Source organism: Chaetura pelagica, unplaced genomic scaffold (assembly GCF_000747805.2).
Source record: "Chaetura pelagica isolate M959 unplaced genomic scaffold, ChaPel_1.0 scaffold637, whole genome shotgun sequence".
NCBI classification, from domain to species: domain Eukaryota; kingdom Metazoa; phylum Chordata; class Aves; order Apodiformes; family Apodidae; genus Chaetura; species Chaetura pelagica.
Genome location: NW_009953950.1, coordinates 961,092 through 978,208, shown reverse-complemented (window position 1 = coordinate 978,208; position 17,117 = coordinate 961,092). Strand labels below are relative to the sequence as shown.

General features: G+C 40.0%; 1 protein-coding gene across 1 annotated transcript in view; it reads left to right on the top strand.

The window, feature by feature from the left end:
- Positions 1-1,434: 1,434 nt before the first annotated feature.
- The window catches only part of GRIK1 (glutamate receptor, ionotropic, kainate 1), a 151,048-nt gene continuing 135,365 nt past the window's right edge, over positions 1,435-17,117 (top strand). Inside the window, exon 1 of the mRNA XM_010001824.1 lies at positions 1,435-1,558. Within this exon, the coding sequence (XP_010000126.1) occupies positions 1,435-1,558 (124 nt within the window). The remainder of the gene's footprint in view (positions 1,559-17,117) is intronic.

The window sequence follows — 17,117 nt, the reverse complement described above, 5'->3', positions numbered from 1 at the left end:
GAGCCATCGCAGTGGTGGTGTCGGGGTGACTTCAGCCCTGACCCACAGCTCGCTGCCGTGCTCAGAGCCCCCTGGAGCAGAGCAGATGCCATCACGTGAAGTCCAATGTGCACGTGACTAAAGGTTTTGTCCACAAAGCCAAAGGAGTCTGTCATTGTAAGGAAGCTGAATGTCGATGTGGGTGGATTGCTTCTCTGAGCAGCAACCTTTAAGCTTCATAGCCTTGCCCCCTCTGTTTCTGCTTCCCCTCTTTCAGAGTGTGCAGATGCTCAGCAGACTCCAGCCATGTGCTCTAGAGTACAATTTAATCCTGCCATTAAGGTGCAACTTTCAGAATTTCCATGTAAAAATGATGTCTTTCTTCTTGCTATCTCTGATCCAACAACTTGTACACAAAAAGCTTTTTATTCTTCCAAAGCTGCTTCCTTTCAGCTCTACCAAACCACCCCAAAAAACTTATCAGTGGGGCACTGCAGCTGAAGTCTAATATGCACTGATGCCTTTCTGACTGTAACTATCTTGAAATTTTTCATTTCACGTCCAAGTTGTTTACTTATCTGCTAGAAACATATGTTAAGAGAAGTTAGGGCTCTGTTGCCCAAGGTGTATTTTAATACAGAAAACAAACTGCTTCAGATATTCACATTGCATCATCTAGCTTTCTCTGGTGCTGTAAATGATAAAGCTGCTCCATTGAACTGAGTGAAGATTAAATTTTTGAACACTGTTTTCTGAAGAATGCAGATTTTCCTCTTTTAAATAAAGAATCTGTCCTGCACCAGTGTGGCTCACTGCATACTTTGCTGCCCAAGCCTTTCTTTTTTTCTGTTAGGGTGCCAAGCTGTTCCCTGAGGACTGTGTCCTGTCATTGATCCATGTACTGACATTAAAAAGCATCTGCAGATGGAATTAGTGTGGAATGTGCCCTGAACAGCAAGTGGTCTGGGAAACTGTAATCCTTATTCTGTCATCTTGAAATTAGAATTGTCATAAAGGAAAACCAGCAAGAAACATTTATCTTCTCATCTGCGTAGACCTTTTCCAGTAGATGCCCGATGTATGTGTCATATGTGGATGTATTTTAAGAAAACAATTGCTTGCAGCACCCAAGTGAAATACTTACACATTGCTGTTTAACTTAGATGCATGCCTCTGTCAGACTGAATTCCTGGCTTCCAGCCCTCTTCTCTTAGCTCTCTCATCTGTGTTTGTTTCCTTCTGTGTCTAACACAGGTTCCCAGGAGGAGGCTGGGTGGGTGCCTCCTTTAAAGCAACAGAATACCAGTAGCATCAGGTGTTGCTAACGGTTATGCTGCCTTTGTATAAAAGGATGAATTGAGTCCCGTTTCCTCTTACGAATTGCCCCCCACGTATGCACACATGCATGCAAAAGCCAGCTGCCCCAATCACTTGCTGCTTGCTCCAATTTGCAACATGATTATGTGGTACAGACACTTCACGGGGCCAGAGGATTTTGACCAATGTGGGAGAAGCACCAGCATCAAGGTTCCCCATGACCTCTTGCTCATCCTCATCACCTTCACAGGGGCAGCAGAGGGTGAGACACGGAGCAGGGCACCTCATTTCCTCTATAGTAATGCAGCTGTCCTTCTTTCAGGAGCAGTGCATGAGGATGCAGCAGCATCTCCTTTCTGCTGAAGAGAAAGCCAGCACACCTGGCTGGGACTGCTGCAGGCAGCATTTTTCTGGATGAGTAGGTTGAGGCCATGTCCACCTTTTCAGTTTCTCCATCAACTCAGGGCATTCAGCACACAGCTCAGTCCTTTCAGGAGCACTGGAGTTAGCACAAAATCAGAGGAAGAGAAAGAGATTTCTACTAATTAGATGGCTATGTGTTTTATGTCCTCTGGTTCTTTGCTTTAAATAGGGATGTTTCTGTGTTTAAGCACGTAAGTTCTGTGTTAATCAGGGTGTGTCACAGCCTATTTTATGTAGGCAAAAGTCCAGTTTTCCATAGCATACTGAAATTGCACAGAATGAGAAATAATAATAATAATGAGATAATGATAATAAGAAAGTGTGATAAGGAGAAAGACAATTGTTTGTTATAAATCCAGAAAAATTAATATGACAGCTACTGTTTTAAGATTACTTGTGTACTTATTTATTTCTACAGGTCTGCAAGTGAAAGGGTGATAAGATCCTGCCTTTTCTTTCTTCTCACAAAAGTAATTTCAGGAAGCCACTGTATGAACCTTTTCCTGAGTATTTCTGAGTGCTAAATTGCTATTATGCATTGTCAGCAAACAGGTGAATCTTGTTTCTGAGCAGCTGTACTTACCATGTTCTCTCCTTTGAAAAACTTCATCAGAGTCAGTCTTGACCTGTTTTCTGGCTTATGTATTGTTTTACAAGTATCACCTGCAAGAAAACATAGGTTTTAGAAATAATGCTTATGACTTCTTGAAACTGCTTCCAAAACCAAACACAAAATGCTGCCTGGTAGTGAGGGGTGAGAGGACAAGTGTGAGAAACAGCCCTATCAGCACCCAGGGGGGGAGGTGCAGGGGAGGAGGTGCTTTGGGTACCCCAGCAGAGATCCCCTGGAGAGACCATTGTGGCGTGGGTATCCACGCTACAGCCACTGGGGACCTCAGGGTGGAGCAGATGCATACCCTGAAGGGATTGTGGCCCATGGAGAGCCCATATTGGAGCAGGGTTATCATGGAAGACTGCAGCCCATGGGGAGAATCCACACTGGAGCAGGGTGAAAGTGTATGGAGGAAGAAACAGCAGAGGGGAGCTGCAGTGTGGATTGGGGCATGACCACAGCCCTCCACTCTCCATCACCCCTGTACCACTTGGGGGAAGAGGTAGAGGAGTTGGGCATCAACTTGAGCCTAGGGTAAGAGGGAAAGGTGGCTTTTAATTGGTCTTTTTCTCACTATTTAAATCTATTTTCATTGGCAATAAATTAAATTAGTTTTTCCCAAGTTGACTGTGTTTTATCCATGACAGTAATTATTAAGCAATCTCCCTGTCTTTGCTTTTACCCCCCAGCTTTTTAATCTTAGTTTTCTTACTTTATCCTTGTTGAGGAGGTGGAGTGAGAGAGTGGGTGGGTGTCTGGCAGCAAGCCAAGGTCAACCCACCACAACTAGGATGTGGAAAAAATTAGTATTATTTCTATGGTATTTGTATTGGAATTGCTCATTTTCAGCAACTCCTAGTAAGAATAGTGTGAAACTATTTATCTACAATGGCTTTTAACTGCTGTTGTGAAGGCTGAAGTTTCTTAGATGGGAGACTGAACTGCTCAGTGATATCAGCTGACTCTGCATTTGCACAGTAAGAAACAAGATTTTAAAATAATGTAAATAACTAAGATAGTTTAGAAGATGTGGAGCAACCTTTATTGGGGAAATTTAATTAATTCTAGAAATTCTGGCTTTTCTATTTGCAACTCAGCTGTTTGCAATGCCATGAGCATATTTTACTACAATTCTTAGAATGATGCAACAATTCATGGTATTTTATAATGAATATGAATGTAAATTTATATTAGCAAAGCCTCTTCATTGATTATTTGACCCAGAATTCCAAATGCACAGGAAAAATCTGAATGAAATGTAGTTGCTGCTCATGCCAAATTGTCTGTTTTTAAATCTTAACACTGCTATATCAGTCCATATTGGAGAATTATAAGAATCAAAGCATTTTAAAAGGAATATGCAACATATTTAGATGCATATTTTAGAATTCTAAGACACACAACTCTGTCCATTACTCCTCTAAGTTAAAACAGAGACAGGTAGGATACAAAGAACTGATGGTTAGCCCCAATTCTGATTTAACCCCATGAAGGCAAGTCTTATAATTAAAATGTTGACTCCTGCTAAGTAAAGTAGCACCAACAAACTTCTTCAGCATGCATCATATTGAAAGGGCTGAAGGAAGCAGACACAGACTTTTTCAATGACTCAAAATTCAATTCTTCTACCATAATGGTCAATTTGATATAAACTTTCTTAGTAACAGGTAAAGCCCAATGGCTGCATGTACAGCTTCTCCAAAAAGTTCGACTGATGTGAGCTTTAAACTGTCTATCTTAAGCAGATTTAACAGCAAAACAACTTTGAAAGCCAAGTCCTCACTTTTATCTTTGCAGAAACCTCACAGTTCTTACAGAAAATCTGAGAGAAAATAGGATACAAAATAATCTTTTCTGATTCTCTCTTCTTTGTTTGAAGTGACAGGCCACTTTTTTCTCAGAAAAAAAAGTATTAAAAAAATGACCCAAAGGCTACTTGAGCTCTGCCTCTCCCAGAGTGAATGAAACTGTTGCAGTTTATCGTGATGAGGTTCTGACAAGTATATAATTCTGACATGAGAGAACAGTTGGGTGATTTACTGTGGCTCATCCAAACTGCAAATGAAGGATCTGGATTGTATTAGTTTGAGGAAATCAATGCTAGAAGACCTCCCCCTGCTTCCTTTTTCTCCAGCTGCTGATTTTGTGAAGGTCTCCCACTTCTACAAAGGTTTCCTTCTCTGCCCTGCTTGTTCTCACCAAAGCAGAAGCATGGAAGGAATGCCAATATTCACTAGTTTATAGTAAGAACAGATGCTACTAGGTGTAAGTTATTCCAGCTGCTGTTGATGCTGCAAGCAAGCTTGAATAAGAAGAAAGCTGGAATGTCTTCTAGCCACAGATTCTAGAAATAGCATTATTATTTACATGCAATCACATGGTTGGAGCTAGCACAGCAAACAATAAGAGTGCAAACCTCTGTTTATATAGGAGAATGTCATGTTAGATAAGAGTCTTCCCTTGCTTTTGTGCAGCTTGCCACAGAGCTTCTGATTCAATACATGAATATATTAAATAAGGTCAAGTATGATACAAATTTGGTGTCACACTGAATTCATGGTGGAGCTAATATTGTTACAGGCCTGTTGTGACTGACATAAAACTCACATTTTCAATAGCATGATTCATGAAAGATACAGAAGAATCAATGGAGATAAAAATAGGTAATGCAATAACAGCATCCATCTCATTGTAATTTTGCCTGCATTATACTGAGTAACCTGATTAAAAGGGTCATATTTAAATGTAATCTGGCAAAACTGCTTATAAAAATGGGAGAGAGAAGGAACCCGAACTAGTGAGCCTTGCAGGTAAGCCAAGAGGTAACACATCAATCTGCACAGGGGACACAGCCCCCCTCACTGGCAGGGAGCTCCCTGTGTGAAGGGGCACAGCATGCAGCCCTCACTGTTTGTGAAACCTACTCTCAACTGGACATCTGCAGGCAGCCTGGCACATTTCTACCTGATGAGAGCAATAGAGAGAGAAAAATGTCCTGAATGGTATGCCACAAAGTTAAAAATCTCCCTTGTAGTCACACCTAGGATATAACAGGGGTCTCTGGGTCCCCATGGCCTGTGATTCTGCCGGAATATTTTGAGGTCATTCCATCATTCTTACAGTTAGTAGGAGCATTCTGTATTTTATGACAGATCAGCTTCTGCTTTTCTTCATGACATACTTAGTGGGCTCTGGAGTGTGCTAATCAAAAGAAGGAAATACAGCTGTGAACATCTAAACCACAGCATTACAACTTAGTTATTATTTATTAACTTTAATTTCCCCCCTAATTATTAATCTAAATACACAGGAGTACTTTGTGTGAGGTCTGATATAATCTGAAGAGGCATATAGACTTGTATCACCCAAAGATCAGTCTCTGTTCAGTTTGGACTATATACTAAAAAATAAAACATTACTGCTAGATCCCTTTTGCTGGATAATGATACTGCTTTTATTCTGAGACACACTAACACAGAAAAGGAAAGAGGAGAAGGAGAAGGAAGAGGAAAGGAAAGAGGGAGAGGAAGAGGAAAAGGAGAAAATAAAAAGTCCAAGAAACAAACTACTTGCTGAAGAGCTGACCTAGTGAAACCCAGACTTTTACCCACCCTACAGTTTCTGTAATGTCAGCTGACTTTCTTGTTCCCTCTAATATCCTTCTCTGCAGCAGCACGTGTGTGTCTCCTTTCTCTAAAGTCCTCCTTCATGTCCCAAAGTGACAAACTGCCACGAGGCAGTGGTGTTGTTTCCAAGAGACACACAGCCAACTGACAAAACCTGCAGGTGACTTGAGCCCTTTGGTGAGGCCATTTACTATATTTCTCCAATTGTTTTTCACAAAATTTGTAGAAACCGCTTGACTTTAAGACCTCTACCATTTGTCAAACTTGGCTAAAGATGGCCAGTGGTGTAATTATTGGTGCTAACAGGACAGAGACAGATGAGCAGTTAGAATGATTTTGCAAGCCTTGTTTCATTAGAAAATCTGTCTGAAAATGTGACTTAATTTTTTTGGCTTAAGAGATCAGATGTGTCTGCTACCTACAAACTGGACTATGTCTGGGTTAACCAAAATACATGTTTCCACATTCTGCTCTCTGTGAAGGTGTATAATCAAAATGAAACTGTTGCTGCTCTTGCTGTGCAGCTTGTGCTTTTGCAAAAGATTAGGTCTGAGGAGATTTGTGTTCCTCATGGGAGAAGAGCAGTTTAAGACATGATGCTAGATCCATTTAGGCCATACAGCATCATGCCAACATCCTTCCTTCCCCTCGAGCCTGGGAGACAGTGCAATCAAGACACAGACATCAAAGGGAAAAAACTTTGACAGCAATTTCTGGAATATCAGACCCATCAGTGAAGCTCGTCTTTCTCTGGGAAGCGTGTTTTGAGAAATCAAGGAGCATAGGAAGTTCAGAAATATGCTGATGTTTGTTATGCAGCAAGTGTGATCTACATCCTTCATACATCTCTAGATTTACAGTGCTCTATTATGTTTTGGATGTTAAGTAAAGCACAGAATCAAAGAGAGAATTTTTCATCTTCCTGTGAAAGTCCTTTACAACACAGAATATTAATCATAAACATCTATGTTTGAATTAGAAGGAAGAAAAAACCCAAACCCTTTCAAATTGCAGAGAGCAATTGAGAGGGATGGTAGAAGAAGAGCTGGAACTTGATTGTTTTTGTCTCACTGACTCAGACTGCTGTAATGTTAAGAAAGTGCATAGAGACATTAGGAAAGCAGATTATACATTTGTAAAGTGATACATGCATATGGTGATACAGCTTATATGTATGGACCACATATGGTAGCAGTCCTTCTGAAGCAGTAGTGTACTGTTTGGCTGGGGTGTTTTCCTTTCATATTAAGGCATAGTCCTCCAAATTTCTGCCTGTCACCATTTTTCAGTCTGCATTCCTTTCCCCTGCCCTCACAGCCTTAAAAATTGGAGTGGAAGCTGCTTCTGAAGCCTGCAGGCTTGCCTTATAAAGGTGATCATTTTTATGAGATTCAGTAATTGGAGTTCTGCTACAATAGCTCTTTACTGCAGTCTTGCTATCTTCTGTCATCATGAGCTCAAGCACCAGTACACAAGGAGGATAAAGAAAAGGAAATGAAATGAAAAAAATCTTAGATAAGAGCGAATTGTCAGGTTGCTGATAATCTTAAGTATGTGGAACTCTGTTTATGCACGTTTTCTAGTTAAGTACTTTCCAGTATGCAACATGCTTAAGAGATTATGGAGTGGAGGATTCTCAAAAACACTTCCTTTATCCTGTCATACTGCGTTGTGCCCCCAACTTGAAAGAACACTGCAGTGTGTACTCAGACCTTTAGCAAGTTAGATGAATGTGCTAATAAAACTACCAAGACAGTGGAAGAATGTATTTGCAGCTAATGGAGAATAAGGGATTTATTAATTTTTCTTTCAGTAGGATGCCTTTTTATTAAGTTAAGAATCAAAGATATTCAGTATTTCTGTCAAGATAAGAAAAAAATTGTCCAAATTGTAAGAAAGGAAGCAAGTTTCCTGGCTTTGTAAGTCTTAAAAATTAAAATAATTGTCAGTAACAAAACAATGACAACACTTGACTGCTACTGACAGTCTGTAACTTTTACAGTCACCTTCCAGCGCTTTATTGCTTATCATCAGATAGCACAGTTGGCCCCAATGGAACAGACAGGTTGCTACAGATGACAGGGTCCTTACAACAGGCAATCATGATGGCATTAATGTTTATCCACTGCAGTAAGTGTATAAATCAAAGTAAATGGGCTTCCCGTTGGAGTCAGAATCTGTTGTGTTATTTTTTGCCCAGCCACAAGTATTTCCCTGCCAAATGCTGAAACTTTGAGACACACTTCATAGCTAGTCCAGTGAGATTACTGTCCACCAATCACCTGATATTAGAATGCCACTTGGAGACACAGATGTTAATTTTTTTTGGTATTCAGTAAGGAGCTCTCCCTACTCTCCCTGAGCTAGAGATGTTTTGAAATTTTTCAATGTAAATGAGTACCAGGTTTAAATGGGTCCTTTTCCTCTCGGAGGCCTTTGGTGGGAGAGTGAGGTTACATATGATGGGAATGGGGCTGCGTACTGTGTCCCCTTCACTGTTGTCAGCAGATTAGAAGCAGAAGGTTAATTTTACCAAGGGAAATATTGATATGCAGTTTTAGCTCCGCAGTCAGACTGTTTTTATAGAACAGGCACTTCCCAGAAAATGTTACATAAATCAGAGGAATTACAACATAAGCATCCTCTGGAGCTTCTTCATTCCAGTTTTCAATGTCAGACAGTGTCCAGTGTTAGAGGTTTGAAAGGAAGACATTCAAAAACCTGTAATGAACAGTTATGGAAAGATATCCCTCAAGAAGGCTCTTTCCCAGCTTCTTACCCTCTGGTGTTTCAGCTATTATTAACATGCATGAATTCTGCATTTAATCTTATCTGACTTAATCATAGCTGTTCTCATTGTCCCTGTCTCATCTTGAATCCCACTGAACTCTCACTTCTCAGTATCACTTTGTAGCGACGCATTGCCCCAGTTAGTTATTCTAGGTATCAAACAAGATTTTCCTCTGTCCGATTACAATTTGGTGCTTTCCTGTGTTCACCGAGTATCCATAGAAATGGAAATGATGAACTGAAGAAGATAATCTTCTGCCTGTATCCCTCTTGCTGTTTTCTGTATCTTCATCAAGTTTTCTGTGCTTAGTTCCATCTGTTGGCTGCTCCATCCCCAAAGGCAGAGCCTGAGCTGTGAGCTACTCTTCATTCCCCCTTATGATTAACAGTAAAATCCAAATTTTAGTTGCAGTTAAACATGGTGCTGTTCTGTTGAAGAGAAAGGAAAGGAACAGCTAAGAGAACAGAGGGCAATTACTTTTCCTTCTGGGAGCATCCTAGTGGGAAACTGGTCCTGAGAGGAAAATTCCAAGGTTAAACAACAGTAGCAGAAATTTCACAGCTCAGAGCAATCATCTATGCTTTCTCTTTTGCTCCCTCTTTTCCCTTTGTCAGAAAAGGATGCCCTGAGAGGAGCAATATCTTCTCATCTCCCAAAAAAAGTCCTCCCATTTCCCAAACTACCCTGCAGAGATGAGATTTCTCCTGTAAAACCCTGCTGTGGCATTGTATATTTTTTTTCACATGGCACTGTGAGGTCACCCAAATGTGCTTTTTATAGTGCTCTTCCCTCTGCCTTTGGAGGACACTTTCTTGTACAGAGCAAAGCCTAACTTCTCTCATGTAGAAAGCCTCTGATGTATCTCTAGAGATACAGATAAGTATTAGCTTGTGTGTAGGCACCGATATAAAGGAAAGGGCAGTATTCCATATGTAAATTATAATATCAGGTATAACACCAGGCCTTCCATCCTACACAAAGTTAACTTTTCTGAAAGTAGGCTGTTCCCATCATGAGACAATGTTTCCTTTGAAAACAACCTCCCACCTTTTATTCAAGTCCCTGTTTTCTGGAGCACTCTCCATTTCCATATTCTGTTTTTGATCACTTTATGAGAAAGATAAGTTAGAATCTTGCTAGCTGTATTTGTCCACGGGTGATGCTCTAATACATATTTTATGCAACAGTGAGATAAACACTCATATAAAAAAACAAAGGGAGATGCTCACTGGTCTTGTCTGGGAAGGCTAGAATGTTTCCCTGGTGCAGAGCTCAGATCTGGAAGACAGACATGCAGTAATCTAAATGGTCTGGTGGGGTTTTAATAGAGACATGACTGACCGCACAAAGAATAAAAATGAGTGTTTTCTTTAAGTTCAGAAATGGTACGTGTGTTTAAGAGGCAGGCGTGGGCAGCCACAAAAGGCTGAGTCTGTTTTTTTATGCAAAAAGATGAAAGCCATCTATAAAATCGAGAGAGCAAAGGATGCACCCTTGGCATCTGGCACCTTTAATCTAATTCTAGTGCTACAAAAAACAATCCTGTAGTTATCTGTGTCTACATTACTGTCACCCTCTTCTGTTCCCACTTGTGCCCTGTATTCATACTTATTGAGAGGGGCATCTGCTTGCAAGAAGTACTTTTTTCAGCTTTTTCTTTAAAATAAATGTTATTTGTTTCGTTATAAACCAGGAGGCTACTCTGCTGGGCACTGTGTAACCAAATGCTTGCATTTTCAGTGTGGGATTTACAAAACTGCTGTAATTTGTCTTGCTTGCCCCAATTGTTCTTCATGGTAAAATCTCAGACTTTATTGAAGTGGTGTTATGGCAGTGTCAAGCACTTACAAATATTTCTGTTTGCTAATTTTCTGTCTTCTGTACATCAATAGACTCAAAACAAGACTCTCTGCTGGTAAAGCGAGTTTTTCCAGGTATGTGTTAGTGAAAAGGAACTGATATATTGATAACGATTCATATCCAGCTATGATATTGCATATCCAACTAGGTGCTTGGAAACATGACAGAGGTCTTTCCTGGCTGTCCAGACCTAACAGTGTATACAGTAGTATTAATATGAAGTGGTCACATTGCTTTTCCTTGCCATGCAGGAATTCTGTCAACTGCAGAATTACTGAGAATCCCATTTTTATTAAAAAAACAACAACAAACAAAACAAACAAAAAAAAACCAAAACAAAAAAACAAGAAGAAGAAGAGCATTTCTTTAAATGTATAAATCTACTGAAAACCATGTCAAGAAGAGCTACTTGGATTTATTTTTGGGGGGTTAATAACAGGAAGGAAGAACTTACACTGAAGGGGCTCCTGAGATCATGACAATAGGTTATGTGCCTATTCCCAGAGGATGGTCACTCCTGCAGCGATGGAGTGTCTTTTTTAAGTGCAGCTTACAGCCACCATGAGTCTGCCTGGACTTCTTTCTTTTATTAAAAAGAAAATAAGAGGAAAAAGAACTAGTCATAGTAAAGGGACAAAAGCTGTGGAAGTGACATGTCCTTATTTTCCCCAGGGTGAGAGTTACACATCTCACCAAGGAGCAACCCTGAGAAGTACAAATATACTGGAGAAAATCGCTATTGTATGCCCATTTAGATAAGTCAAGATTGATTGAATTAAAAACATCTGCACTTTGTGTGGTTTTCACTGTCCTGAAAATCTCATTTTTCAGAACTCTGAGAAATAAGAAGTATAGAATATTTACCTGTATATGTCCCAAGCGGCTTGCAAGGACATACCTGCTCAGATGTGTACAGGCAGATGCAGGCAGCTCAGCCCAAAGGAGGTGTCACTGAATCATTGCAGAACACAGCCCAGGCTAGTGTGCTGTGTGAAGAAAGCACTAGAAAGCTCCAGTTTCAACTTCAGTCCTTGCTTTTATTCACTCTCCCTGGGATGTTGATAATATGCATATCTGTGTAGGCGTGCCCTAACAGGATGTCTACTGTGCATGATGCTATACAAGCGTGTATTTCCCAGATAAGCAAACGTGAAATGTATTTCAAAATGGGAGTGAAATCCTACAGCATCAAGTTTACATGCACTTAATAATCTAAAAATTGCAAATCAGTAGAAATAGGGAGGCTCACTATTATTGAGGGACCAAGACCCATGCTATCACAGAGTTATTTCTTATAAAGGGAGCACTGTCAGGTTGCTTAATTTATAGCTATAGTAAATAGAAATAACCTTTTACTTCCTAGATCAAACAGTTCATTTTGTATGGAAAAAAAAACACATCCTCATACTGTTTCTGTGATGAGCATCTTGTCCTCATAATCAGAGGAAAATAATACAGGCCTGAGAATATATGGGTTTTAGTGCTAACGCCTCGCTAGTTAGGTTGTCTGAGACGTGTCTGGGCAGGAAGCTCTCCCTGCATTAACAGAAGGTGCTGTAGACACATCCACCCCAACAGCTGACAGACCCACTTGAGCAGCTGCAGGCATTTATAGTGGCTAAGCTCCGCTGTGCTCTTGTGAGATGCCTACTGGTGGTGGGCTTGCATTCGGTTGTGCTTCTGGGGCACATCTTCCCTTTTAGCTTCTTCCAGATGAGATGTAGCCGATGTGCCTCAAGACTGCTCCAGGATGTATGCAAAAATCTGATAACTGGGGCCAATCAGGAGAGTAATTTTAAAGACACACTCTGATCTTTGGCTGCGCTCAAGTGCTACATGTACCTGCTCCATAAAGAGCTATTCACTCAACACCTAGCAGCAACAGCAGGGCCATCACTTCTGAACAAGCTATGGGTTTGTTGGGTTTTTTTGTGGCTTTGTTGTTTTGGTTTGGTTTGGGTTTTTTGGTTGGTTGGGGTTTTTTTTTTGTTGATGGTTGGACTTGGTGATCTCAGAGGTCCTTTCCAACCATGATGATACTGTGGTTCTGTATCCATCCTGTGTGCCCTTTATCTTTCAAAGGATATGCTGCAGGTTTGTGTGTTCCAAATTTTTGCTCTGTACTGGATCTGTTGCTCAGAGGTTTGCATGCCAAATAATTTATTTGGCAACTGTCTTTCATTGGTAATCCAACAAACCCCAGTTGTGCTAATAACAGAACAAACCCTCTGTCAATTGTGACATTTTAAACTGCAGCTTTTAATGGAAGCATGGGCAAATCTTAATAGGATTGCAGAAATAGTAGCATCATCATAGCAGCCGGTCCTGCTGAGGAAGATGTGTGGCTGTAAAATGGGGACACCAACAAAAGTGCTGGTAAGAGCAGTCAAAGAAAGTGTGAAAAATTGCACACTAGGTGTGATAATATTAGAAAAGGAAACTAGCAAATGAACAAAGCAATTGTACTGTCAGTAGAGTCATGTTGTACACAGTGAAAAAAGACAAGTGCCATAAAGCAGGGATGGGCTGGAGCTCCCAGGAAAAGATTCTCCAGGGGACTGCGGGCTAGTTTAGTAAATAGGATTTAAATTTAGTTCAGCTTTGTTATAATGGGAACCAGTAACATTAAACTGTAAATTCTTAGAAGTTTCTGTCCAGTTTGAGAGGAGGCAAATGAAGGCTGAAAGAGAAAGAAGACAAAATTTTTATTTTTTATTTTAGATTCTATGAGTTGATTACAATACTGCATAGCCAAAGAATGGTGAAGCAGGGACCAGACTCAGAATCCAAGATAGCTTTCCGTTCTTCACAATAAGGATAAGGTATTTATCATAAATTAGTCAGAAGAGACAGAAATGTGTAGCTTAGCTTCAGAACCAGTCTAGTTTTCGCAATGGCTACTTAATCAACAGGCTCTGAATATATGCTCTATCAGTAACAATGATGTGTTTGGCTGTGGACAGGAAACATAAAGCAAAAAAAATATTCCTAGGCACAGTACACATCCCTAAAGATGACACTGGAAAAATGGGATTTGCTTTCTGACTTCACTTACTAAAGTGTGTGCAACATCAGAGTGCACCAGGGTGTGTGGAGCTGTCAGACTCAGCCCCTCTGAAATGGGAGATTTCTTGGTACTTTTTAGTTGAACAGGAGGAACGTGGGTGCCTGGCACACTCTGTGGTTCAGCTGCTGTTTGGGAGTTAACCATAGGTCAGGGAAATTGCTGTGTATTAGAGCATCCATGCCATCATACAACTTCAAAATAATTTCTCCCCTAACCTGTTCCTACAGATTCAGCAGAAAGGAAAATGCACACCAGTCTGTTTGTCTTCATTCATGCCACTGACCTGAGTGGGTTTCCATAGATATTTTCAAGTTTAGGTATTCTAAAAAAAAAAATCTTCTTTTATCTGTTTTTTTCTTGTTACAATCTGAGATGCTGTTTCAGATACTTTGTGCTTACTTCCAAAAATAAGTTCTGAAACAGCTGGGAACTCTCACATATTGAAAATCTAGTGAAATATTAATCCTGGAGCAGGTGATGTGATCTTAACTGCCCCAAGAACCCTTCTTTAAGTGCCATTTGCTGACAAACCATTTGCTGCTATCTGCTAGCTTTGGTTTAGCCATTCAGAAGCTGAAGATATTATCCAGTTGGAAGTTTTATTCATGCTTAAAAGATTAAACCCCTATTTATATATTTCAATCTTGTGAGCTATAAAGCTTTTTTTTTTTCTTTTTTTCTTTTTATCACCTTTGTTTTTATTCTATTTTGTGGTGGCAGGCACAAAGGTTGTTATAAGGTGTCAGTCATTCAGGTTTGGGAAGATGTGCAGGAGTTATTGGGTGTGCAAATGAAACCATCTCAGGGAAACTATGAGTTGAAAAACTTCAGACAGAAACAAATTGCCCCTCCAAACCTGTCTGTATATAAAGCAACAAAATGATAAGTAAATAAATTAATAAAGAAAAACAAACAGTCAAATCAAATACTTGGTGAACCTACAGAGAATATCCTTGCTGTGAACCCTGCACTGGATGGCTCAGCACCATCTGGTCTGACATATTTTACGTACTGAAATGTCACCTTTTTTAAAAGGTTAATAATTTTTCTAGTAAGAGATCTGTGAAGCAGAGAGAAGGATGAGCTTGTATGAACACTGTGTGGGAGTCAGGTAATTTGGTGTCTTTGGTCCCTGTTAATGGGACTGGGATAAGGAAGAAGTGCACCCCAAAGCAAACACTGCCTGTGTCCCACTCCTTGCGGTCTGTTTTCAAAAAGTTTCTCTCGGAGCAATGCATGAGTATTTGTGCTTGGTTTATAAGAGGGAACAGTGGGACATGGTGATTTTCCTGAAAAATTGCAATGAAGGTGGGTTGATAACTCAGATGTTGCCAGCTGCTGAGGTCTCTGTGGTTATAGCTTTTCACCCTACTAGGTGGAATTCTTTCCTTTTTGTGTGCTTGCAGATGAACATAAGTGTACTGTTCTCACATTAACACAGTTCTTTTTCATAAATACAAATATTCTGCCATGGGGCTATTAATCTAGAAAAGCAGTTTGTTAGAGTTTTATTTACACAGGAATAAATAGTGTATTTTATGGTTTGGTTTCCATTTGATCCAATACCTCATATTTTTCATTCCTGAATCAAAGGAAAGTGAAGGATAAACTACAATTTTATCTGATGGGGATAGCTGTGATCCAGTGAAGCCTTTTCCTAGAGACTGGGTCAGCCTCAAGAGCTAAACCGATCACAAAGGAAGTTCATGGGGAAATAAAGCAAATTTGACAGGATTCATCTGTCAAGACCGATGGTGTGCAACCTCGATGAAAAAATATTAACTGCATATTGTCCATGTGGAATTGCAGTAATTTTTTTCTACTGCTCTCATAAGAAATATGAAGACTGCCACCAGTGCCTATCCAGGCGGAGAGTTGTTTTAAGTGGCAAATAAAACGTAATTCTCTGAAGAGGTTTTTGTTATAAGTATATATTTGAATTAATAGGTCAAACATTGGAAGATTACTTCAAATTGTATTTTGTGCTAATATTTCCAACCAGATTTTTCTAAACAGATGTGGTGTTCAAGCAAAACTTAAAATGTTTACTCTTTACCATGTTCATTTATATTTTGTTGTTGCCTTTTGGATACATACACTGTTACACAGACCTGGCATTTTTAAAATTGATGCAACTTCTTTTTAGATACACATCAAGTTAGACACTTCACGACAAGCAAACCTTGGAGTAGACTCAGCAGGGGGATAAAACCAGCCTCTGGCACAAGAATATTTTTACTTCTCTTTTTGGGTGAGCTGAATTTCTTAGGAAAGGCAGTAAGCTGACTTGGCCGTAATGGGCCCTCTGATTTCCTGAGCCCTTCAGGAGCACTGTTGTTTTCCCAGAGTCTGCTCTGCCAGCTGCACTTCAACTGTCTGGAGTGGATGCATCTGACCCACGGGAAGTGTGAGTCCCTTAGAAGTGTTGTCTAAGCAGAAGCAATGAAGTAATCTTGTAGATTACTGCCACAGCACTCTTGAAACACATGTATGTGTAATAGCTGTTGAATGTTTGTTGTGTGTTCACACACATGGCAATATGGGATAAAGAAATTAATTCATTTGTTTATTTATTAATCAGGAATAATAGATTGTGTGGGTATGCTTGAAGATGTCAAAAGTGCTGCTGTGGGTGATGAAAGTTTCTGTCTACTCTGGGATTCAAATGACCTTGGCATCATGCTGGCATTTCTAAATTCCTGGGCTTACAGGATTGCACTCTGCTTCTGCTTGCAGCTCTCCAGCTGATCTGTAGATAGATTCTCATGAATTGTTTTATTTCATTTGTATGAATCTCATGACTTCAGATTATGAAAGCTTCAGGCTTCCCTTTGTAGGCAGCAAAACTGAATAGAATATTCTGCAAAATTGCATCTGTGTATAAGTAGGACATGAGAGAAATTATGAAAATATCTGTTGCTTTCTCTAAGAGTGCTGCTCTGCAGGACCACAGGGGAGCCCAGACTGATAGGTAAATGCAGTAGCAGTGAGTTGAATAACTTCCTAGCTACATGAAAGCCACCTCAGTACTGTGCTCCCCTTTCTCCTTGCCTCAGCACTTCCAGACACTACAGTATTTCATATACACAATATTATTTAATATGTTCTTATTCTCAGTTTACGTACCATTTTGGTTTTGTTTCAGAGAAGTGTATTGTAAGTTTGGCCATATTTCACTTATCTTTTTGTCAGGCACAAAGTCTTTGTAAAACTGGCAGCTTGCTTAACTGGCAGTGGAGGTAATGGCACCATTGACATACTCTGTGATGTGTGTCCAGTTCTTTCCAAAGGTGCAATCTATTTTAAGGAATTAATTTTCCTTTGGGATAGTCAGTAGATTTTTAGGGCTATTTAATTACACCACTTGCCGTTTAGACAGTGCTTTCTGATCACTGTAGCACTATCCTTTGTAAAAGAATTAGATGTGCTGCTTAGGGAAAG